This window comes from Chelonoidis abingdonii, chromosome 2 (genome assembly GCF_003597395.2).
Source record: "Chelonoidis abingdonii isolate Lonesome George chromosome 2, CheloAbing_2.0, whole genome shotgun sequence".
NCBI classification, from domain to species: Eukaryota; Metazoa; Chordata; order Testudines; family Testudinidae; genus Chelonoidis; species Chelonoidis abingdonii.
Genome location: NC_133770.1, coordinates 260231350 through 260257062, shown reverse-complemented (window position 1 = coordinate 260257062; position 25713 = coordinate 260231350). Strand labels below are relative to the sequence as shown.

General features: G+C 42.4%; 1 protein-coding gene across 2 annotated transcripts in view; it reads right to left on the bottom strand.

Annotated features, from left to right (window-relative positions):
* Positions 1-25713, bottom strand: part of CPQ (carboxypeptidase Q) — a 270044-nt gene that overhangs the window by 3711 nt on the left and 240620 nt on the right. The window contains exon 8 of one of the 2 annotated variants that reach the window (XM_075063116.1): positions 7435-7591. In XM_075063116.1, coding sequence (XP_074919217.1) covers positions 7435-7591 — 157 coding nt within the window. Of the gene's footprint in view, positions 1-7131; positions 7592-25713 lie in introns of those variants that run through there. The other variant, XM_075063117.1, reaches the window with a different exon arrangement.

The following is a 25713-nucleotide window of genomic DNA, read 5'->3' as shown; positions in this document are numbered from 1 at the left end:
CCATCTCTGGAGATATTTAAGAGTAGGTTAGATAAATGTCTATCAGGGATGGTCTAGAGAGTATTTGGTCCTGCCATGAGGGCAGGGGACTGGACTCGATGACCTCTCAAGGTCCCTTCCAGTCCTAAAATCTATGAATCTATAAGAGGCTTTTCTGATTTGTTTCTCATGATTTTGCAACCCAAAGAAATTTCGCACATGCAAACTCAAAATGCCACTGTTGCATGAAATTACCCAATTGTAGATTTGGAAAAAAATGCCATCAGAGGAGGAGGTGGAGGTGGTAGTTCAATATCCAGAATTGCAGTGCCGCAGAGAACTACAGTTTTTGGTCCGTGAGTCCAGGTGCTTTACCGTCTTATCTGGAGAAGTGAAGGCAGAGGAGTGCTGGCATGCCCAGTCCATGGCCATGTGCACTACCAAGGCTGGGGTGGGTTGGGAAAAAAGAAAGTCAACCCCCACTAGATGGCTCAAATTATCTACATTCAACCCTCATATATGTGGGGTGTAGGATGCCAGCATATGCCACACCACCCGTGCAGGTTGCATGATGGCCTCATTGAGGGGCAGAGCAATGTGCATTTGTCTCCGAGGCTGGAGGATGTCCAGCAGCTGGTGATGTTGGTCCTGAACCTCCGCTGGGGAGGCACAAGTCAAGGGCCACCCTCTGCAGCAACTCTTGGTATTGGTGGTGATCATCAGGAGGTGAGAGGGTAGGGGGAATTTAGGCTTTGTCTAGAAAGGAGGAAGCCACCACCAGGACCAGTGGAATGGCAGTACCAGGTTGTGTTCTGGGTCCTCTTCCGGGTCCGAGCTTATTGGCTCTGGCAGAAAGACCCAGGTGGAAAGCTGCAAGACCGTCAACAGTGGGTACAACTGGTGGTAAGGGTCCCATGTGGACCATTGCTGCCAGGAGGTTGGGCCCTGAGTGTACCACCCCTGTGGGACTGGAGTGTATCCTGTCTGATGCGGCAGATGCTCTTAGGAGTCTGAGTTATGTCAGGAGACTAGGGAGAAGGATGGCTTTTCTGCCGAGAAGCACTCTGAGTCCAAAAGAAACCTCCAGTAGTGGTGGAGCTGTGGAGGCAGGCAGTCCTGCGACTGGCAGAGGTAAGTCCCAGCTGAGGAGGATCAGTGCATCTGCTGGGGTAGGAGGATAGGGAACCAAGAGAAGTGTTGAGAGTGGGTACATAAGTTGAAATGTGTCACCAGGACCGACAGTTCCACCTGTCCCAGCATCCAGGGCACGTCCCGCTGGCCACTGAACCGAGGGGGTGCACAGAGCAGAGCCTAATGTGTCCTGCCGGGGCAGAGGAGTACATCCCAGTAGACTGTCTCATCGCTCAATTGGCGCAGGGACCATCAGTGCCAGCACTTATATTTTCCACTTGGCCTTGCCCCCTGCTGTAGGGAGTGGTGTGGTAGGGTCTGCAGGTGACATCTTACCCAAACGGGTATGGCTTAGCGAGGAAATGCCGTGAATCACAGTAGTCTGCAACAGGAAGCTGCTGCAGTGTCAATTGGAGCGCTTGCAGCTCTACTTTACCTTATCAGTGGTGCCACTGGATCTGGGTAGGAGGTGGTGGATGGCAAGGTGCACCTCTCCCAGGCAGTGGAGACAACAAGCATACTCGTTGCTCACAGAGAACGAGCGAGGACACAAGACACAATTTTTAAACACCGGAACGTGACACACCCGACTAGGTCTCGTGTGGGGTGACTAGCTAAACTAACTACGCTATTTACAGAATGAAGAAAGAAAGAAATGGAATGAAATAACTATATACCACAGACTATCATTCTCGTAGAGTCTATGAGCATGCAAAGAGAAGATTCCGACTATGACTGTGTGGTAAGATGGAATTTAGGGGGCACCACCCCACACGGCCTCTTATAACCTCGCATGCAGCATGAGGCAAGGTAAAATGCATGTGCGCATCAATTGACACTGCTGCTAAAACGCCTGGCACGCATACACACCCCCATATTTGGAATATGTAAAGGGATTATCACTCAAAGAAGAATATTACTTTTGGATTTTTTGGTTTGAAATGACTGTTTCAAAATTGCCTTCAATTAAAAAAATATGTTAACAAGGACTTTAAACTGAAACAAAATATTTCAGTTTGGGTCCAGCAAAATGGGTTGTTTGACCTGACATTTTTTTTTTAAACTTTTCAACTCTGAAATTTTCATAAAAATTAATTTTTGGGTCTACCCCGCATGGGTTTTTTCTCCTTTCTGAATTGCCAGCCAACCTAAAAGTCAGTTATTCACACAGCTCTAGTCCTGACATTTGTTTCCATTAGTGCCACTGGTTGAACTTAACACTATTATGAATTTATATTGCACTTTACAACGTGTTTCGCTAAGCCTCAAAACACACCTATGAGCTAGATAAGTATAATTATCACCTTTTTACACAAAGAAACTAAGGATCACATCAGGCGACTTGCCCAATATCACACAGAATCAGTGACAAGAACCAGGATTTGAAACCAAGTCTCCTGATTCTCAGCCTTATCTCTACCTAACTAACTCACAGCAATACAGCCTAGCAGGCAAAAAATAGCCTCCAATTTTGTGCTCCCAACTTTAGTCAGCGTGGGCATGCTTACATTTATTACGTATTTGTGCAGTCCTCTGTACACCTGATCAAGTCCTTTAGTCATTATCATAACATAAATGTTAAATAATTATAATTATAAATCTAAGAACCAGTATTAGCCAAACACTATTTAACTGATATTTGTCTGAACTTCTAGAGTAATGCGAGTTGAAGACTGGGACATATATGTGGAAAGGATTTTATTTTTATCTACAGTAAAGGGATACTAAACCAGCCAAGATAAAAAGCATTTCATAAAAATGGCATGAAGACACAATTGTCTGGTTCACTTTGTGCACAAAACTTTCTTTTCAGCTCTACCATCAGCTCTGACATCACTTCATTTTTCGTAGAAATGCTTCCAATTCTGGCCTGGAGAAGTGAAAAAAATTCAAGTGCCTGCTTGAATTTCTGCTTCAGGAAAGTCTTGAATTTTCCCAATTCAGCCAAGAGAGTTGAGCTGTACGTAACATTAATTTCTATGCAGAAAACAACGTTCACTTCAACCAGCAATTAGTAGCAACATTTCTATCTTGTGTAGTGATGAGATTTTTATGCTAATCATTAAATAGCAGTAAATTAATCATTTGGGCACATTTAGATGGGATGTATATTTCATGAGACAGATAAAGATATCGAGATCAGTTTGATATATACTCATGGTAAATGTCAGTGTCTCAGATCATTATGAGGGAAGCATACTAAATATATATGCAGCCAGAAATGTCTGTAGTGTAAATGTATAAGAATCACAGCTTTACCTCTAGTACTAGGAAATTAATGTCCTCCTCATCTCTGTTTAATTATTGTAAGGGAGGTAAAAACTCAAGGGATCATACACTTAAATCATTCAAAGAGACAGTATAAACTTCAAATACCACAATCATATGAAGGACAAAATCAGTAACCTGATTTCTCAGCCTATAACTCCCTCCTTTTATAAACAGAAAAATTACCCACTTTGCATCAGGCATTCATCTTAATTTGCAGATAGTCTAGTCAGCCAAATGAATGATGGATCTGATTTGACCTCCCCGCCCATGCCAAAGAAATGTCTGGAAGCTCTGACTCCTAACAGAAAGGAAGCCTGCCTGTGTTTGTCCCCTCTTCTCAGCTGATGAAGGAGGTTTGTAACATCTCAAGTAAAATGTTTATTTAAATTTTCTGACACTGTTCCACATATTTTTATTACATTTAAATACCTTCACTCTTTCTAGGATTCAAATTAGGAAAGGGCATCCCAGTGCAATTTTGAAGGTTTTCTTGTTGACATGAAGGAAACTTACATCTGGTGAATTTATTTTATAGTGTCATTATAATATTTACAAGAAGCCCTGACGTCCTGTGTGTTGCCTGCACATGAAAAGAATTTTTTTTTTTACCACCTCTTAATTTCTTGTCTCTGAAGAAAGCATGACAGGTGGTCCTCACTCAGATATCTAAGGCAGTGCACAAGTTGAAATCAAGGCTGATCCCCCAGTCCTGTTATGGATATCTCTGAATCAGGTGGCTAGGTGATTGCAAATGCTTCCAAACAGAGAACTGAACAACCTATGTGTAAATTTAATAGCTAACACCTAAAGCATCATCCCTACTAAAGAACATAACTCCTACTTTGAGCAAGAATAAAGGCAAAATATTGAAAGGGAGCTACAAAGACCCAATAGAAATGGAAAGAAAAATCTATACATAAATCATTTCATTATTTATTTACTACTGCCTGTAGGACCTTTGAAATAGAGGTTTATCAGTTCTATAGTATCTACTGGAAAACATGGAAATTTGTGAAAATAGCTGGCATGCAAATCTCTTTTGAAGAATATCCATTCCTCTCAGGCCTTGAGACTGGTGGAAAGAGCGATATTATCTTCAGAAGAAGTAATTTCCTTAGTTTTATAGGCTCTTCATGCAAGCTGTGATCTAACACGTAATCATAAATATAGAAGTTGTGCTCTCTCTGCATCTCAGATTGGTATTTCACAAAGACTATGGTGAATTTTCTCATTGGTCTAGTTGTGTTCAGGTAAATTTGGACTGACCTTTTAACATCCAAGCTGTACAACAGATTCTCTTTTGGATGGACTAATGAAGAAGGTGGGAAGAATAATCTCTATGTAAAATTTGGAATTGCATTTTGGTATGTATCTTGGAGCTATGTACAGAACAGCTTTGTCTGGAGGCTTAATACAATATAGCATTCTATGGAGTGCTCCCAACTCAGAAACTGCCAGTTGACATAATGGCAGCTAACGAACATGCTTTAGTTGAAAAGAATACCTCTATCAATGGCTCAAATGGGGCAGAGATTAAGGCTTGTAACACCAAGTTTACCCTTCCTGTTGGAAATCTATGGATCTTTGAGAAACAAAATCACTTTGACAGACCTTGATAGACAAAGATGTGGTGCCAAAGTTCATGTAAGGTCTCAAAAACAGGACAAAGATTTGAATTTAGAGACTTACAACAGCAAAAATCTCCCATTAGTGAGGATCACCAGCCATGCACTCATCAAAGAAACATTTCTGCTACTTTTACACTACACTGCTTTTGAAAGCTGTAGAAATTTTGTGGTAAGTTTATGTCATCCTTTTCTTTTAAAAAAAGAAGAGAGAATATCTATATACAGTGTCTGTGTAGGATTAGTGAAACGTGTATATTAGTTAAAAATCAATATAGGAACACTATTAGGGCTCTATTGTGGTAAATCTCAATAGCTGGAAGGAAATGGATGTCTCAGATAATTATCATTTGGACACCAGAATCTTCCCCAATAGCTCAACAGTTCTAATCCATCACAGGCCAATAGCAACTGAAAGTTATTGTAGATTATTGTATTAGCAGGAGTGATATAAGCAAGAGATGAGAAGTAATTCTTATGGTCTATTCTGCGCTGATTAGGCCTCAACTGGAGTATTGTGTCCAATTCTGGGCACCATATTTCAGGAAGGATGTGGACAAATTGGAGAGAATCCAGAGAAGAGTGACAAAAATGATTAAAGGTCTAGAAAACATGACCTATGAGGGAGGACTGAAAAAATTGGGTTTGTTTAGTCTGGAGAAGAGAAGACTGAGAGAGGACATAACAGTTTTCAAGTACATAAAAGGTTGTTACAAGGAGGAGAGAGAAAAAAAATTCTTAATCTCTGAGGATAGGACAAGAAGCAATGAGCCTAAATTGCGGCAAGGGAGATTTAGGTTGGACGTTAGGAAAAAATTCCTAACTGTCAGGGTAGTTAAGCACTGGAATAAATTGCCTAGGGAAGCTGTGGAATATCCATGATTGGAGAGTTTTAAGAGCGGGTTAGACAAACACCTGTCAGGGATGGTCTAGATAATACTTAGTCCTGCCATGAGTGCAGGGGACTGGATTAGATGACCTCCCGAGGTCCCTTTCAGTCCTATGATTAGTGGCAAGTTTAATACCTGATGTGACTTTTTTTTTTGTTAGCCATTTTCCCAGTTCTGTATATCAATAAACTCAGTAGGCATGCTGCAAAATTTAGAAGTTTAACAATCTTAATACATGCCAAAAGAACATGAGGGGAAAACATGCCCTAGAATCTCTCCCAATTCTATCATGTCCTCTTCTAAAAAAAACAACCCCATGCCTCAGCAGAGTGGGTCTGGCAGGCCACCCGGGCTGGGCAAGAGAAAACCAATAGTGGATGAGGGAAGTTAATCCCCAAATTAACTTCTCATTCTCACTGACAATGTCCAGCTACCAGGCCCTCTCCTGTTTAGAATCCAGCTTCCATGGTATTGCATGGGAACAGAGGCAGCTCAAGGACTAGAAATGTTTAGAGCTGAGCAGGTCAAAACCAGCTCCTCACATTTCACCCAGGTATCAGCTGGCAGGCAGTGAAGATCATAGAACACAGCTGTATATCTCCTCCACATGAAACAGTGTGTGTGGTGGCAGAGTGTAGCCATTTAAACATGCACAGCAGATACGTATACTGAAACCTGCATTAGAAAGAACAGGATACAGCCTTCTTTCCAAAAGAAAATGACTGAAAGCGCTCGTGGCAACTGCTGTTACTTGGACATTCAGAGGTAGGTTGTGAAGCTTAATACCAAATGGCCAGCAAGCTCCCTCCTGCCGGGGTACTGACAGAATTCCCACTATTCCTTCTGTTTCCCTTCCAGGATGTAAGACTAGGCTTTTCCTGGAGGAAGTGTGAATTGAACAACATTATCCCTCACCACGTGTAAGATTTCATTACACACTGTGTCTGAAGTCTTAGTAAGGATGACCAGCATGATTTGAATGGATTTGGAAATTTTTAAAGCTATCCTATTTTAGCCATTGCACCTTTAAGACATTAAGCAAATTGTAACATCCAGGGTTAGCCTTGCCTATAACCCCAACACAATGTGAACACTATATTAGTTTAAAAAGCTATGGAAGCATGAGGTCACTTTTAGTGCTAATGTGTCATACCTATATCTAAACTAAAAAAATCCTTCACACATTACATGCAAACACAGTAAAACTACTATTGTGATGCAACAGATTTATTCAGTGTATTTTCCTGCTGTACAGGGTTACTTATTAACAGACGGCTATTCTGCAATAATTTTAGGAGACAGACATTTGACATTGATTAGAGGGTAAAAATACTTAATAGAAGAAACATGAAATAAAAATCACAAATGGAAGGCATTAAATCAGTAAACAGGACCATGTAAAAGGAATGTGCTTTGAGGTCAGAGAACAAAAATAAAAATCAGCAAAAACCAGGATGGAAAAGGAATTTCCCACAGCTGTGGACCACATGCATGAGTGGACTGAAGAATATAAGTCGTCTTTCTTGCTTTTTTATTACCTTGGCAACATCTCTTCCATGTCAGCAATTACATAGGAGACGACAGTCCAAACAGCAGCACAGAGATTCATCTGGCTTGGATCCTGAACTGTCATTGTGTCCCCTTGAGTATGATGAAACCAGAAGTATTTACTGATGTCATCATGCAAGCTGGCACCTACAGAGAAAAATGGGCAATTCCTTATTATGTAAATATATATATTTTAAGATGAACATAAACATGAATTTATTCCTGTGCTGGTCTTCATTAAATCCATACGCAACAGAGTAAGTTCCCATATGATAATTTCACTGAGCCATAGAACATGGGATTTTTCAGCGTTTTAGCATAAACAAATTTTACATAATGTTAGCAGCCTTGTTATGAGTACATGAGCCAGCAAACATGTAAATTAATATAGACGGGAAAGTCAGTATTTCCCTTAATATCTTTGTTGCACCAGCAGTAGTGTAAATGCATTTCTATATACGAAGCACAGGAATCCAACGTAAGGAAATCCGTATAATTATTCCACGTGTGGTGTTTTTTAATTTTTTGTTTTTAATGTTGGTGAATTTGAAACAGACTGCTTCTTTTCTTGTGATGGTAACCATCATGTATGTATTAGTAAGGCTGCGAGTCTGTCACAGAGGTCATGGAAGTCATCCACCCAACTGCTTCACTTCAGATTCCCTCCACCTAACCTTCTTCTCCCTTGCTCTTTCCCCTTGGCTTTTCATCACTTCAGTGACCCTGTTCCATTCCCTTGTCTTGTCTTTCCATTTAGCTAATCACTTCCTATCGAAACTTCACACAATTTAAAAACAAAACAAAACAGGTCTCTAAAATGCTATTTGCCACCATCACACTGATTGCTCTTTTTGTATGTTGCATCCTTTTCCTTTTGTCTGTCTCATCTATTTAGATTGGAAGCTCTTCAGGGCACGAACAATCTGCTACTCTGTGTTTGTACAGTACCTACCACAGTGGGGCTTGAGCTTGATTGGTCCTTAGGCACTACTGTAATAAACATCATTAGTAATAATAATGCTATAGTGACAGGTCGAAGAGGCCCTAATCAGAAATGGAGACAGAGCTTAGATGCTGCACTGAGATGCGCTATAGACAAACCTCAGATAGAAGGCCATTTGATGGTATAAGAGGAGGTTACTCACCTGGGCGGTAACTGGCATTCTTTGAGATGAGTGTCCCTGTGGGTACTCCACTGTAGGTGTCAGTGTGCCCTGCGCTGTTGTTTGGAGATTTTTACAGCAGTACCCGTATTGGCCGCGCATGCACGGAGCCTGCCTCACATACCATTCTTGTCTTAATGGTGCGCATGCGCGGCCGAGCTCCTCAGTTTCTTCTCTACAATGGAGGCCACCCCAGCTCTGAAGTAGAGGGGAGGAGGGTGGGCAGTGGAGCACCCACAGAGACACTCATCTCAAAGAACTTCAGTTACTGCACTGGTAAGTAACCTCCTCTTCTTCTTCGAGAGGTGTCCCTGTGGGTGCTCCACTGTAGGTGACTGAAATGCAGTATCTCTCAAGGAGGTAGGGACTTCAGATCTGGAAGGAATGCAGTAGATAGAACAGCTCTGCCCACATGTGTATTAGTGATGGGTCCCTGTGTAAGAGCATAATGTTTTGCAAACATATTTTCAAAAGCCCAAATGGCAGCTCTGGAGATGTCCTTAAGGGGGACGTTATGTAGAAAGGCCACTGAGGCCGCCATGGATCTGGTGGAGTGAGTCCTTATAAAAGTAGGAGGAGTCATGTTCTGTAGTTGATAACGGAGACAAATGCAACTCGAGATCTAGTTGGAAAGTCTGTGGTTAGAGATAAATGAGCCCTTAGAGCATTCTGCAATGGAGACGAATAGCTTGTCAGAACGCCCAAAGGTTTTAGTCCTATTGACGTAGAAGGACAAAGCTCTGTACACATCCAAAATGTGCATCCTAGATTCAGAGGAATTTGCATATGGTTTTGGAAAAGGTAGAGAGATGGATAGGCTCATTGACGTGGAAAGATGAGTGTACCTTCAGTAGAATTTTGGGGAGTAAGTGTAGGGTGACTTTGTGCTTAAAAAATATGGTGTATGGTGGATCTGCCATGAGTGCTGCAATTTCTTCTGTGCATCTCGCAGAGGCAATTGCTACCAGAAATGCAGTTTTCATGAGAGATGTAGGAGGGAACATGTGGCTAATGGTTCAAATGGTTTTTGGGTTGGGCATGTTAAGCCTAAGAGAAGGTCCCAAAATGGATTAGGTGGTTTGATGTCTGGGTATAGGGTTTGAGGTCCCTTAAGGAATCACTTACTAATGGGGAGAACAAAGATAGTCCTATCGTCGATGGCATCATGGAACATTGTAATTGTGACCAAGTGGACTGTGATGGGACTCAGGAAGAGTCCAGAGAGTTTAATCACTAACAGATAGTCAAAGATTAGTGGGAAAGGCGTGGAAAAAAGGAGCAGTTTTTGTGACAGCCCACCAGTGTGTAAATCTTCTCCAGTTATGTAGACAGGTAGTGCATGTAGAATTTGTTGTGCTATGAAGGAGTACATTTCGAACCTGCTCCAAGCAAGTTCGCTCGGCATGAGAGAACCATGAAGGAGCCAAACCTTGAGGTGTAACATGGTTAAATTGGGGTGGAGTAGTAGACCATGTTGTTGGGACACGAGATTCAGGCTGAGGGTATGGGATGGGTGCGAAAGTGACATCTTGGTAAGGAAAGGGTATCATGCCTGTCTGGGCCATGTGGGGTTATCATTATGACCCTAGCTTGGTCTGTTCATATTTTTATAAATAATTTATATATGAGTGGTATCGGGGAAATGTATACATGTGGGCAGAGCTGTTTTATCTACTGCATTCCATGGGAACATGAATGCATCCCCTGAGGAGTGTTTGCCTAGTCCCTTCTGGAACAAAATCTTGGGCATTTCTTGTTTGCTGCAGTTGTGAAAAGGTCTGTGGTTGCGTATCTCCATGTGTGGAATATGTCTAGTACTATATCCTTGTTTAGTTCCCTTTCGTGATCTATGGGAAATCTTCTGCTGAAGTCGTTGCGGTGGTATTGAGAGAGCCAGGTAAGTATGCAGCTGATATTCAGACGTGTCTGAGACACTAGTTCCATCATTTCATTGCTTCTGTACAAAGAGAGTGGGATCGCCACCCACCTTGCCTGTTTACATAGAACATGCAAGCAATGTTGTCCGTCATTATCCTGACATGTTGGTTTTATACGAAGGGGAGAAATTGGAGACAGGCATTGCATATTGCTCAGAGTTCTAGATGTTGATGTGAAGGGATGTCTCGGCAGGAGACAAAAGCCCCTGGGTAGTGTACCGGGGCATGTGTACTCCCTATTCCATAAGGGATGTATCTGTAGTTATGACAACTGACGGGATGTCCTGTAGAAAGGGGACCCCGGAGGAAAGGTTGTGAGACAATGTCCACCAGTAGAGGGAGTCCTTAACTCTAGCAGATATGTATAAAAGTTTGTTCAGACCATGGATATTCGGTCGGCAGACAGTGGAATCCAACTTTGGAAACACCTCATGAAGAGGTGAGCATTCCTGACTACAAAAGTGTAGACAAGCTTGTGCAGCCACTTGTGGACTGTTGCACAGCTTCAGAATGAAAAGGTGGATGGTGTTAAAAAGGTGGAGTGGGAGAGATGCTATTCTTTTGCACGAGTCGAAACGTGCTCCTATGAACTCCAGTTGTTGGGTGGGAATGAGTGAAGATATTCTTTGTTTATTTGCAGGACAAGAGCATGGAAACATTGGACTGTCCTTTGTGTGACTTGAATGGCTTCTTGGAGGATCCTGGCTTTGAAAAGGCAGTTGTCGAGGTAAGTAAAAATTATGATTCCCTGCCTTCTGAGATAAGCTGTTACGACTGCGAGGAGTTTGGAAAAGACACGAGGCACAGTCAAGAGGCCGAAAGATAGGACCCTGTACTGGTAGTGTTGTGAGCTCAGAACGAAGTGAACAAAACATCTGTGGGCAGGATGTGTGGTCACAGGAACATAAGCATCCTGAAGGTTGAGGTCTGAAAACCCAACCTCCCTGCTCCAGTGCTGGAATTATGGTTGCAAGAGTCACCATTTTGTATTTTTTTTTTTTAACAAATTTATTGAGGCATCTGAGGTCGCAAATGGATTGCCATCCCCCAGTTTTATTTTGTGTTAAAAAGTAATGGGTCACATCTTCAAATTTGCTTATTAGTGGGAGGCGGCTGACATGGAGCTGATAATTGGTGCGATGACATTGATATCTTGGTCACTGATGTTGTTGTTCATATGGTCTATGACATTGTTGAGTATACGTTGGGTAGCACAGATGTTGATAAGGTTAGTATCTATATTGTCTTCTCCTATTTGCAGGGGTTTGGATACCGAGAGACCGTAATGTCGCCCCTCGAGTCCTTCATGGAGTGAAGCACATCGTTGTGTTACTGGCAAATAGTTTTTCACCATCAAAAGAGAGATCTTTGATAGTATTCTGAACCTCACAAGAAAAAGAAGATAATGAAAGCCATGAAGCTCGACATATCATGACTGCTATAGCAGTGGACCTCACTGCTGTATTAGCAACATCAAGCGCAGCTTGTAGTGCGGTACGGGAGATGATTTGTCCCTCAGAGACTATGCCTTTAAACTGATGTTTTTTTTGCCCTCTGGAATGTCATTAATAAAGTCCATGAGTTTCTCATAATTTTTGTGGTCATATTTTGCCAGAATGGCCACATAATTAGATATCCGGAATTGTAACATGGACAAAGCATACACTTTACGACCAAGCACGTCCAGCCTTTTACTGTCTCTATCTGTTGGGGTAGACCTGGGAACTGGTGTTTGTTCTTTTGGTTAGCAGCCTCTACTACCAATGAGAAACTTGGGCCTTTTGGAAGGAATAAAATATATTCAGTCAGCTCGCTTACAGGTAGATGTACTAGTAGCTGGTGTCTGCCATATGGTTTTGGCAGGATCCATAATGGCTGGATTTAAAGGTAAGACAATCTTGGATGTGGAGGAAGGTTGCAGGATGTCAGTCAACTCATACTGGTTTTCAGAAACTTCCTCCAGATTAATCCTCAACTCGTTGGCGACTCTTTTGAAGAGGTCTTGAAATTTTAAGAAATCATCTGACAGAGTTGGTGGGGGAGGCAGTATAGCCTCATCCTGTGTGGATATGGGCTTCACAAGGGTTGGGGAAGCATGTGTAGCGTGTTCATCGAAGTGTGGAGTAACAGCTTGCTGTGTCTCATTCATAGCTGTCTCATTCGTAGCACTGGTGGTGGCAAGGTGGCATTGCTCCTATTTTTGGCATCTTGGCAATCATAGTGGAATCACTTATATGGTGCCCATGGACCCCATTATTGCCACTGACTGGGGAAGGGCATAGGTGGTGCCATCCCTGGGTTTGTGTACCAGGGAGGGAGGTCTTTGATGAACAAAGACCTAGATTTTCTGTGACCAGTGCTGATTTGGGTCTGTGACTGGGAGAACTGGTATGGTGAAAAGTCTCCCTGCACTATGGCATCCTCATCACTAGAAAAGTGAGACACAGCTGGAGACAGCTGTCCAGACCACATGCGAATGCCCAGAGAAAAATAGGTGTCAAATAGAGGTGACTGTAGGTTAGGTGATACCTGTAGGTCCAGTGAATGAATGAACTGCAGTGCCAGAGAGCCTGTATGAAATAAACCCTCCATTAGGAGCACCTGCGGTGCTGGAGGATCATTCGGCACCAATGTTCTCTGCACTGTAGCGCTCAATGCATGTGCTGAGGTCGGAAGTGCCAGGGAGGTAAGCGCAGCCTGCATCTGTTCTGGCAAGGTTATCTATGCTGGCACCGTGTCCATTGTAGTGCCAGATGGTATCATGAAAGAGGCAGGCAACTGGAAGCCTGAAGCCTCAACACCGAGAGCTTGCATTGTCGCTGCAGCCACAGGCGGGATTAGCGCGATGCGGGGGGAATCAGCACACCAAAGGTGCTGAGCCAGGGGAAGGTCTGCATAGAAGAAATAGACCTGCCCAGTGACCTTTCTGCTTGCAGTATTTCCCTCTGGGTGAGGGAGGCAGGCGTTCTCTTTTTTTTTGTCCTTTTTGGAGGCGGGAGGGCTGCGGTTCACTGAGGAGCCCGTACCTGGCTCAGAAGCAGATCCGAGTGACTTCTGTATAAGAATAACTTTCAGTCAGAGTTCTCTGCCTTTATGGGCCTTGGATTTTAATTTGGAACAATGGGTACATTTTTGAGGAATGTGGGACTCCCCCAGGCATTTTATACTCTGGGAGTGACCATCTGAGATAGGGATGGTGTCCCTGCATGTAGTGCACTGCTTAAATCCTGGGGAGCCAGGCATATTAGCATCAGCTGGAGGCTGAGAGGAACAAGCGGGAACAAAATATATTTTTTTTTAAGGGATGAACTTATCTAGTAACTAGAGTGCTAAACTAAGGGGGAAAAGAATGCAGAATGGGTAAGAGAAAGTTTTAACGAGTCTGCTGTAGGTCTGACTCCGGCTGGGGATGGTAGAGAAGGAACTGAGGAGCTTGGCCGCACATGCGCACTATTAAGACAAGACTGGTATGTAAGGCAGGTTCCGTGTATGCACGGCCGATACGGGTACTGCTGTAAAAATCTCCGAACAACAGCACAGGGGCACACCGACACCTACAGTGAAGCACCCACGGGGACACCTCTTGAAGAAGAACCTTGTGAATACATTTCTCCCATGTTCATGTCTGAGCTCTGGAAACAGTCTATATCAAATGATGAGGGCTTCAATAAACTTTTTATGTTTCTAAGTCTTTTTATGCTGATTTTGCTTGGTCTCAATGAAAGGTCTCATGCCTTTGTAGAGAAGAAAGCAAAATCTCTCAGCACAGTTCTATATTCCCAACTATTCTTGCTGAAATATGTATCTTTTGATCACATCCTATAATAAGTCACATCTAGTCCAGTTCTCACTGAAGTTAATGGGAATCTTTCCATTGACTTTAATGGGAGTTGGATTAGGATGTCACTGAGCCTGATGAAATGAGCTCTGAATTTCTGTTATCACATACATTTCTCATTAACGAGATTGTGTTTCTTCTCACTGCTATTTTAGTGTGTGAGTGAGGGGGAGAAAAGAGAATGAATTTAATAATACTGTCAAACAGAAAGATCTTCTTTACAAGGAGACATAAGATACAACAAGAAAAAATGCTGTAGCATGCAGTTATCTGCGGATAGGATGGGTTTCATTTTAACATGCTCCTTTGGCACTTGTGCCATGTACATAAGCAGGGTAAGTCAAATTTGCTGCTCATATTCAGTGTGATCCCACCAAAGTCAGTGGGGCTGGGTGGGTAATGGGTGCTGAATATGGCACTATAACTTTGTGCAGATTTATAAACGTTTTTGATATACTCCAAGTACTTATTAAGATAAAAATATAAACATATGCTATTGTGGTAAATATATTAGCTGCTGAAAATAGTTCACTAAAGATGCACTTGTAGTCAAACAGCTGTGGAGAATCCATTATATCTTTGTAAACAGATCTTTTACAAGAACCAGGTCACAACTTACTTGCCTGGAATGTACAATAGACATTCCACTAATAATAATTATGGGTTTATAGAATAGCGTTTTATCCTGGGTTTATATAATAGTGTTTTCCTTAATTCAGGGGAAAATACCTTTCATCTTGTAAAGTATAACTCACATAAATGCTAAAATAGGTTTCTTTTTTTTGTTTCTTTAAAAAAAAATAATAAAATGATAATACTTTGTCACCAAAACAATTAGACAAGTGGGCTGGTGGGATAATGTTTACTTTTTTAAAGAGAACGCAGAATTTTGAGAATACAACATGAATTGCACTTACTGTACCTCTCTTTCTTTAACGGCTTATTCTGTATATCATTAAAGTCAAGGATCAATTGTGTCTTAGAAGGTCAATGAAAAACCCTAAGACAACAGCTATGTAAACAATTTTATACATAACTAGAAACACAAGAGAAAATCCATGTTCACGTCTGAGTGAAAGAAAAACCTTTCCAAGTGATGGGGCCAATACTCAGTTCTAGTTAAGGAGTGCTTGCAAGTGCAAAAGTAGCTCTAAGCCATCTTCATATCCTTCCTCCCCAAATGTGGGGCCATTCTAAACTCACACTATCGCTACCAGTGGCTCCAAAGGCCTTTCTGGCAGCCAGAGACTGATGAGGTGCAGGAATGTCTTGGTCACACTTCATGCATCAGAAGGGCACATGCTGCAGGAGCTCCATTTGGCCTCTGGGCCACCATGCAAAGCTCATCCTCCAGTGGTCAGGTAAGCTGGCTTTAGGAATGTTTTGGGCTGCTCCATCAGCACAAAGCCATCATGATATAGGCAAAGATCTGACCCCTTTAGTTCTACAATACTACAATATGTGCATTTGGATGTCTATAGATGTCATCCTTTCTTCATTAAAAAATCATCCTATAGAATTTTATAAAAGGGATGTAATAATCTTAAATTCTATGCAATGATTCACAATATATGAAGATTTTAGTATGAAATGTTATTCTGCACAACTTTTCCATATGGGTAACTTGATTGATTACAGTGAATCCTAGAATCTCTTAATCTGTATTACGATAGCAGCTCTATTATCAAGCTTTTCTGTTTGTCAAACAAACCCCACTCAAAAGTCACCAATCTTGCCACTTCAAACAGCTTGAAAGTGAAAAGAAACGAGGCATAAATTCTACGTTCTCCTGTTTCTAACTCAATTTGTTGTTCCCCACAGAATTGACTGAAGTATTTCTTATTTAGATTATGGCATTATCTACTGAGCACATTAGACATTAACAAATGGAGGGTCCTTAATGAAAGGAGTATTGTCTAGTAGTTAGAGAAAGAAGACTGGGAACTGGGCCTCCTGTGTCTTGTTCTTGGACCTGCCAATAACTTGCCACTTGACATTGGGAAAATCACTTTCTCTCTCTGGCTTCATGCTACCTATCTGTAAAAAGGATAGCAAACATGCCTTACAAAGGCTTTTGAAAGACTTAATTAGAGTGCTTTGAGATCTTCGTGTGGAAGGTGCTATAGAAGTGCAAAGTATTATTTGCTGATCCTTTTCCAAAGGATGCTGATTTGCAAAGAAATACAGCTCACATTCAAGAGACAATTTCCCTTTTTCTGGACTTGCAGTCTGAGAAAGACACAGTCAATACTGATTATGAGATGATTCATTCTGCAACAGATAAGAATGCACTCTTATTAAAACAAGATATTGAACTGGCCTCTTCAATGACAGTCTAATTAAAAACAGAAGCAGCTCTGAGGAGGAAAGTTACTGTACATCACATCTGTAGAAGTTTAATAGCACAAAAATAGTTTTTAGAGTTTTCACTTGGTTCTCTTTCCACTCTCCTCCATTTCTTACATATCAGAGAGCACTAACTTGCTAGATCTCATTGCTGGTGAGTTCTCCCTCTCCTACCTATTCTCTTTCAGCGTCAGTCCATCAGCCCTCTCCCCACTTACTCTGTCACTCAGCTCCTTGTCCATTCTCAGCCTTCTCCTCCCTGACCTCTCTTTTTCTTCCATTGATATGGCTGATGATTCTCTCCATGCTTCATTCATTCTCTCCATTCATTCATTCTAATATTTGTCCTTCACTCACATCTGCCCTGCCAACTCCCAGACATGCAATATCCATGTCCTCCACTCCAGTTCTTGCATTGCAGAGAGTCTCGGACAGAAACCTCATGACCAGGCTGGTTTCATCCACTACAAATTAGTTCTCTCCTCGTTTGGTTTTACCTTCCTCACTAACAAATCTCTACTTTTCCAACTTTATTGAATTCCATGCCCACAATCCCTGCTGCCTTTTTGCCACCTTTGACTTAGTCCTCAAACCCTCCCCCCAACCCCCAACCTTCCTTCTCTGCTCTCTCTGCATGGGATCACGCCAACTTCTTCCAGAAGAAAATTGACAAAATACTATGTGCCCTTCTCTCTGCCTTTGACGTTCCTTCCCTTTCCCCTTCTCCTACCACAACTCTCTCCTTTCTTCTCCTGTCACAGATGCAGAATTTTCTCAGCTGCTCTCCTTCTCTAATCCCTCCACTTGCCTCAGTGACACTGTCCCAGTCCATCTCTCCTGAACTCTCTCATTAGGCCAATTACCCTATCAAAGAAGGAAATTATGTTGGTTTGGAATGATTTGTTCTTGACAAATCCATGTTGGCTATTACCCATCACCCTATCGTCCTCTTGGTGCTTACAAAGTGATCATTTAATAATTTATTTCAGTATCCTGTATAACGTAAACTGCTTGTCTTCACTTCCAAGGCCCTTTATGGCCTACACCTGCCCTTTCTATCATCTTGCAGTCAGTATTGAAATGTCGACTCCTGCCTCCGATTGGCCCACGGTGCCATTGCCTCCATCACCTACTTGTTAAATATCCAAACAAGTGTTTTCATGCTTTCTCCTCTGCTGCCCTCATGCTTGAGAGGAGCTCCCAGTAAATGCCACAGAGTTAACTCATTATCTTCCTTGAAATCACTCCTTAACAGGAGAGGTTTCTCACCTTGTACAATAATTGGAGTTTTGTGAGATGTGTCCCCCCAGGGGTGCTCTAGGTCAGGATGTGCCCACACCAGTGAACTCTTGATCAGAAATTTTAATTAGCACTGTCCACAGGTTAGTGTTTGAGCCCTAGACACCTCCATGCCCCAACATGAGGACATATAGGGAGGGGTGGACTTGCTGCCACTCCAGTTCCTTCTCAACCACAAAGTCCAATGAGAGACTCTGAGGCAGAGGAGAAGGAGGACAGATACTGGAGCACCCATTGGTACACACATCTCAAAGAATTCCAGTGGCTGTACAAGGTAAGTAACCTTTCCGTCTTCTTTGAGTAGTGTCTGTGTGGGTGCTCTACATCAGGAGGCACCCAAGCAGTACCTTCATCAACGAGGAGGGTGCTGAGGAGGTGGATTCAGTACTGAACATAGAACAGCCTTGGTGAAAGCCATGTCAGCTCTGGAAGCAGTCACAAAAGAGAAATGCTGAAAAAACGTGTGTACCGAAGACCAAGTGACTGCCCTGCAGATGTCTGAAATGGGTATGTTTTTCAGCAGGGTTGCTGAGGCAGATTGAGCCCTGGTGGAATGAGCAATGACTCCTGAAGAAGGGCAACCCCCTAAGGTTTTGTAACAGGTTAAGATGAATCATACAACCCATATGGACAGTCTTTGGGTGGAAATCACCTGACCTTTCATGCATTCTGCAACTGAGATGAAAAGTCTGGGTGAAGTCCTAACGGGCCTAGTCCTGTCTAGGCAGAAGGCAAGGGCTGTTCTTACATCCAGTGTGTGAATGTTTGATTCTTCTCTCAAAGAGTGACATCCTGGTTGATGTGGAATTCTGAGGAAACCTTGGGAAGGAAGCGAGGGTGCGGACATAGCATCATCTTGTCATGACAGAACACTGTGTACAGTGGATAAGGCTCCAAGTTCCCCAGTCCTTCTGGCCAAGCTCATGGCTATGAGGAATATAGTCTTAAGGGAACGAATGAAGGAGCGAACAGTTTGCCATAGGTTCAAATGGGGGTTTCCTGAGCGCATTGAGGACTAAGTTGAGGTCCCAGGGTGGAGCTGATTCTTTACCAGCAGGGAAGAAGTTGAAGAGATCTTTGATAAACCTTGTTGTGGCTGGGTGGTTGAAAACTGAAAACCCCTCAATTTGGGAAGTGAAAAGCTGTGATAGCAGCTAGGTGAACTTTGCTGGAACTCAGTGATAATCCTGAGGCTTTTATATTGAACAGGTAATCGAGAATGTGTGTTACATGAGACTCAAGAGGAGGTATAGACTGGTGACTGCACCAGGTCTCAAAGCATTTCCACTGCTGGAGGTAAGTTTTCCTTGTTTTAGGTTTTTTGCTGTGAAGTAGTACTATTTGTATGTCTCATTCTATATCAGAGAGCCATCTAGTAGCCACGCCTTAAAGTGAAGTGCCGAAAGATTTGGATGAGTGATCAATCCCAAATCCTGGGTGAGAGGAATTACCATCAGGGGAAGGCAGAGAGGCAGTCGGCAGAGACACGCAAACACACTCTAGGAACCACACCTCTCTCAGCCATGATAGTGCTAGGAGGATGGCTACTAATTTTTCTTGTTTCAATTTGTTCAGAACCTTGAGCAGTAGGGGAGTCAGGGGATATACGTACAGCAGTACGCAAGGCCAAGGAATGATTAGAGCACCTCCCATCCACGCCCTCCCCTCAAGCAAAATGATCTGCACTTTGCATTGGATGGGGTTGCAAAGAGATTTATCAGTGGGTGTCTGAGGTAAGACATATCTCTTGGAATTCCTCCGTGTTCAGTTCCCACTTGTGATCAATGCTGACATGTCTGCTGCGGGAATCCACCACTCTATACTTTAGTCCTAGAAGATAAACCATTGAGATCTGTATGAGGTGTGATACACACTAGTTAGATAGTTTTATGGATTAGGTACATAAGGATTGGGATCTTGCTCCTTCTGGATGACTGATATATTGCTGCTCTGTTGCTCAGCATTATTCGGATCAGGTGGCCCCTAGTGTGTAGTAGAAGGGTTCAAAAGCATAATCAACTGTCCTCAGCTCTAATATGTTATTACAGAGGATAGCCTCCTAAACGGTCCATCTTCCTTGAACTGTGAGGTCCTGGGAATATGTGCCCCAGATTATTAAGGAGAGGTTTGTAATGATGATTCTTGTGAGAGGATGCTGCAGGAACAGAACTCCCAAGCACACCTTTTATGGTTCTTTCCACCAGCTGAGAGAGGTGAATACCCTCCAAGGTACTGACAACTGTTTGCATACACTGTGCTTATTGGGAGTATAAATGGGTCTCTGCTAGGCCTGAAGAGTCTGAAAGTACAATCTTGCTAAGAATGTCACAAATGTACAGGCTACCATATGGCCCAGAATTTGTAGGCAAACCTCTGCTGTAGTTTGTGGGCTTTGTTGTATCTTTGAAACAAGTTGGACATAGTGGTAAATCTGTCCTTGGGTGAGTACACCCTGGCGGTGGAGTCCAGAGTGGCACCAATAAAGTCTATGTGCTGAGTAGGCACGAGGGTAGATTTTTCCATGTTGAGGTGGAGGCCAATGAGTGGAAAAAAAGAGAGGGTTTTTCTGGCTGCTGTCTGAGCCTCTAGAAATGAGTGCCCATTCAGTAGCCAATTGTCCAGGTAGGGGAAGACAACTATTCCCATTTGGTGAAGATGGGCTGCGGCGACCCATAGGACCTTAGTGAAGACTCTTTGGGTGGTGTAAAAGCGGAAGGCTAGGACACAATACTGGCAGTGGTTCTTGACTGGCACAAAATGTAGGAAACATCTTTATGAGGGATGCATGTTGATATGGAAATAGGCATCCTGAAGGTCAAGGGAAACAAACCAATCTACCAGATCCAGAGAGGGCATTTTCATTGCTCAGGTTACCACTCTGAACCACTGAGCACGGATGAAAGGGTTCAAAGTTCTGAGGTCCACAAATGGTCCCCCCGCCATTTCTCTTTTGACTAGGAAGTATCAAGAATAGAGCCCTTTTCCAATATAGTCCAGTGGAACAGGTTTGATCATCCCCAGTGATAGGAGGGATTGTACCTCCTCACTCAACAGATCCTTGTGAGAAGGGTCCCCAAAGAGGGATATGAAAGGGACAACGTAGGTCAGATGGGCCAATTAACCTATTAGCTTAAATGTCCCCTGGTTTGCAGTCTAAGAGGAAAGCTCTAACCAAGGGCAGCTCACCTGTGCAGGAAAAGGCAGGGCTTCTATAAAGGCAGGGAGCCGTAGCAGAAAAGAGGCTGCAGGGGTGAGGGCTGCTGTCACTGGGTTGAGGGAGAGAAAGGGATCTGGACCCAAGAGCAAGGGTTTATCTAGCAGACCCAGGAGACAGGGGTTTAGCTAGAAGAATGGAGAATGTGAGCCTAGAATAGGCAAGGTAGGAAGTTGTCCAAGGGAGTGACAGGAAGGTTTGCGGTAGTACAGACCTTAGCTGCTAGAGATATGGCCCTTGGGCTTGAACCCAGTGTCGGGAGTGGGCCTGGGTTCCCCTACCAGGCATGGAATCTGTGGCACAGTCTGCACAGTGAACTTGGAGACTGTCTGTTCTAGCCATGGAGGGAGTGACCAGAACCATGGCAATGGACTTAAGGATTGCCCGGGACGATGTGGAAGATTTGATAGGACCCCAGAAGGGGAGGACTATTGCAACTTGGCTAGAGGGCTAAGCCATGAAGACAAGGCACGGTAACTCCTGAGGAGCAAGAGAGGGGCCACAGAGTGAGAGAGTGAGATGACAGACCGAGGAACTGCGAGAAGAGGGCATCAAGCTGGCAGAGCTAATCCCCAGACACCAGTGAGCAGAGGTGACAGATGCCTACAAAAGCCTTGACAATGGTTAGACTGCTGGTGTGCTGATACCACAGGCTATTACGCTGACCAATGCTGTCTCACAGTTTCTTTTGCACCCCATCAGTCTGTATCCATCTGTTGTCTTTTGTCTTACACTGTGATTACCTTAGGCAATACAGCAATACAAATAATAAATAATATCAGAGGAAACTATCTTGGGTACTTAGAAATCAGTATGCATTTGCCGTTCAACAACATATATGGTCTGTCCACTAATATATTAAGCTCCCTCTGTCTTTACCTTCAAGAAAACTCTCAAAACCCAGCTATTCCATTAAACTTTCAAACTGTAATGGATATTCCTCATTCAGTATGTATTCTGCCTTGTTTGTACTGTGTCTTCATGGTTCAATACCTCTAGATTGCAAATAAGACCTGCTAGATGAAGGGTACTGATCTTCAGTGCTACAGTAATGTGTCCATTTAAGTTGCTAAGCAAATAAATGATAAAGATTTATAAACAGTTATTTATTATTTGTATTATAATAGTTCCCAGAGGAGCTCCATTATGTTAGGAGACAGTCCTTGCATGGAAGCATTTACAGTCTAAAAAGACATGAAGGAGTAGAAGGGGAAAGAGTACATAGGAGAAGTGACATCGTCAGTGTTGGATAGCAGGTGAGTGACTGAGCCAGAAACAGAAACCACAACTCCTGATTCCCAGGGCAGTGCCCTACTCAGCAGACCAGGCTGCCTTTTATTGCTTGCTTGCTCAAACAGAAAGCAAAAGTCTGAAGGGCCTTGACAAAGTTCCCAAAAATCTGTGAAGCTAAAATAAACCCTGTAAACAACAACTTACAATGAGCTAAAGCTACTCCCCTCACATCTCCCAAACACCTTTAAGCAGATAGACGGATCTAGAACACACTCACATCCACCCTCATTGCAGCAGAGGGAGCCTTTGGTAAGCTGGCAATTCAAGCACAAGAATTAAAAAAAAAGCTAATTTTTATTTCTGAAGTTGCTTTCCCCACCCTGCTGAACACGTGCAGTTTTGTTATCCAGTAAACAAAAGATTATTTAAAAAAAACAAAATGAAAATCTTCCTGACCTCAACTTCAACTCAAGTTCTCCTTGACTTTAATGCTGCTACTCAGGGGAGAAGCAGGAACACTATAGAGTCCTAAAAGGAATCCAACTTTTGGGAAGTAAACCATGAGATATGTAGAAACATATGATACTGTACCTCTTTTAAACAGAGTACACAGCATAAGAATACATACATAAAGAGGAAACCTCAGCCTTGGCACAACTGTGCTGTGCACTGGGAAGTTCACAAGGTCCTGTGGAAAGGGAAATTTTCCTCCTCAGACTACAGAGCATGAGCACAGCCACTTCACATTGTACCTGGCATTCCTATATGGAAGAATACCTGGTGGATCCATATAGTTGTAGATTCAATAGCCCCAAATTCCTGTGCATTGGTGCACAGGAAGTTTTCAGGGGTGGACCTCATGTGGGTTTCTGGCATCTGCAGTTATGGGGGGAAAGGGAAATGTATGATTTGCCTTCAAAGGAATCAACTTTAAAGTGAAGAGTACCAGGAAAAACCGACCTGTTAAAAGATCTTGTACAGTAATATGTCTTGTTTTTTTGATAAAGAAGAAATTTCACAAATATCAGCTCCCCTGAAGCAGCTACCCTTTTAGAAGAATGGGTGTTTTAAGAGCTACTTTGGGTATAAAGTTATCCATTTTAAAATGGTATCTATTGTACTGCAAGTGATATTTAGCATTTAGATTGCTACTGTAGGTATTCCACAAATGGTTTTTTACCTGACTTTGGTTAATGCAATCATCAGAACAATTACTGTAATGAAAACCCAATTATTGTAGCTGGTCCGTGAAAATATTATGTTGCATCCCATCACCTGCTTCTTCCCAAAGATCATTGCTGACTTTCATGCTAATGAATTTAGAGTAAATTTTACAAAAGAAGCAAAGGTGATGGAGGAAATTAATATTTATTTTGAGAGGGGCAACAATGCCATTCGTTCTGTCGTTTAGTCTCAGATGCTGAAATTACAGGGTAAGGTACTTGAGCAACACTGCTACAGATGCTGAAATAGTTTCCAGCCCAGAGTTTATATAACATCACATGTCGTGCTGTATTACCTCTGGAGTCATTTCTTTTGACAATCTTTAAAATTCATGACTTGTATAGAAAGGAAAAAGGAAAGTATTCAGTCAATTGCTTCCTTGGCTAACTAAATGAGACCACAATGTAAGAGAGACAAAAACTAAAGATGCATTATTTCTTGTTTTAGTTAATGTATTTGAGTGTTAATCCTGTGGATACACTAAACAGACTAAATTAGAGTTCAGGATTATTGCAGTTACTTTTACAGCATATTAACCTTTCACTCATTACTCCAGAGCCACAGTGGCAGCTGGGAAGACTTGCATTAAATTGTATGAAATCAGGTCTCAGGAAAGGAAGTGGTTCTGCTCCGTAGAACATAGGTTAACTGGAATCTAATACAACATATCCTAAACTGCTCCCAATTTACCAAAAGCAGATTAAGCTGCATCATAAAAAGTGCTCTGGAGGCCATTTCTCCACCCACCCTCTGGTTTTAAATAGGCACGATCTAAAAACCACAAAAAAAAACGGGGGTACAGTACTAAGCTGAAATCTCAAACAGCACAGCTTGAAATCGGACCTCATGTTTGCTACACCATCTTCAGCCTGTTTTGTTATAAGAATACGGTGCAAAAAAATGCTTCAAAATGAAGACTTGGTATGGAATGTTGTGAGGAGAAAAGGCAAGGAATATGAAATAAAAACTATGAGTTTGTAAAGGTGCTGTGTAACTGTTGATCAGGGTTACAAATGCATCCCATTCCCCCTTCTCAACTAGTTTATCAACTACAGTCACTGTTTTAACGGCGGGAAATGTCAGTGCGACAAACAACTTTTCTCATGTATCTGAACAAAGTGGTGTTACCTAGGTGCCAAGTGAGCAAAGCACTCACAGTCATGCTTAACTATGTGATGTAAGTAGTCCCACTGATTTCAATGGTACTGCTCACATGCTTATGGTCCAGATTTTTAACAGTATTTAAGCACCTAACTCCTAATTAAAATCAATGGGAGTTAAGCACCTAAATGCCTTTAAAAATCTGTCCCTATGTCCTTAAATGCTGTGTTGGATAGGGGCCTGTACGAACCATCTTTCTGACTAACTGCTCTCCCAAAATTTAAATTTCTTTAATTTTTCAAAGTAATGACTGTCCTCACTAGCCTGTTGCATCCTTATCTAAGACTAAGTTTGTAAACTGTAAGATACACCTGTACAGTGCTTTGCATAATTTCCCCCCAATCAACACACTACTGAAATGGAAATTAGTAAGTATGCTTTGTTACTCTGACTACATAATATACACCTGAGTTGTAAAACAATGGTGATTACTTTTCTAATAAATATAAAATATTTTGGATATTGCTGCTAAAATGCCTCATGCATCAGACCTGCCAACCAATGTTTGTCCAACTTATTAGTACATCACCATCAGTTTAAACTGGGATGTGCCTGAGCCACAAAGTTCAGATCAGGGTCCTATCTCAAGGTTCAGGGCCCGTCAGATCTGGGGTTTGCTTCAGGCTCTCTTTAAAATAAGGCTGTGGGTCATTCATCCCTTTCTAAGACATAAGCCACAATTCTCTCAGTGGAGTTGAACAGACAGAAGTAAGCAGGTAGCAAGTGGTGGGTTCTATCTTCCTAAATATTCCTGAACTATAAAGTGTATATTTTAATTCAGATACATTTCAAAAAACAACATACTTCAACGGAAAAGGAATCTAAATGCAATTAAAACTCCTCATCCATCACTG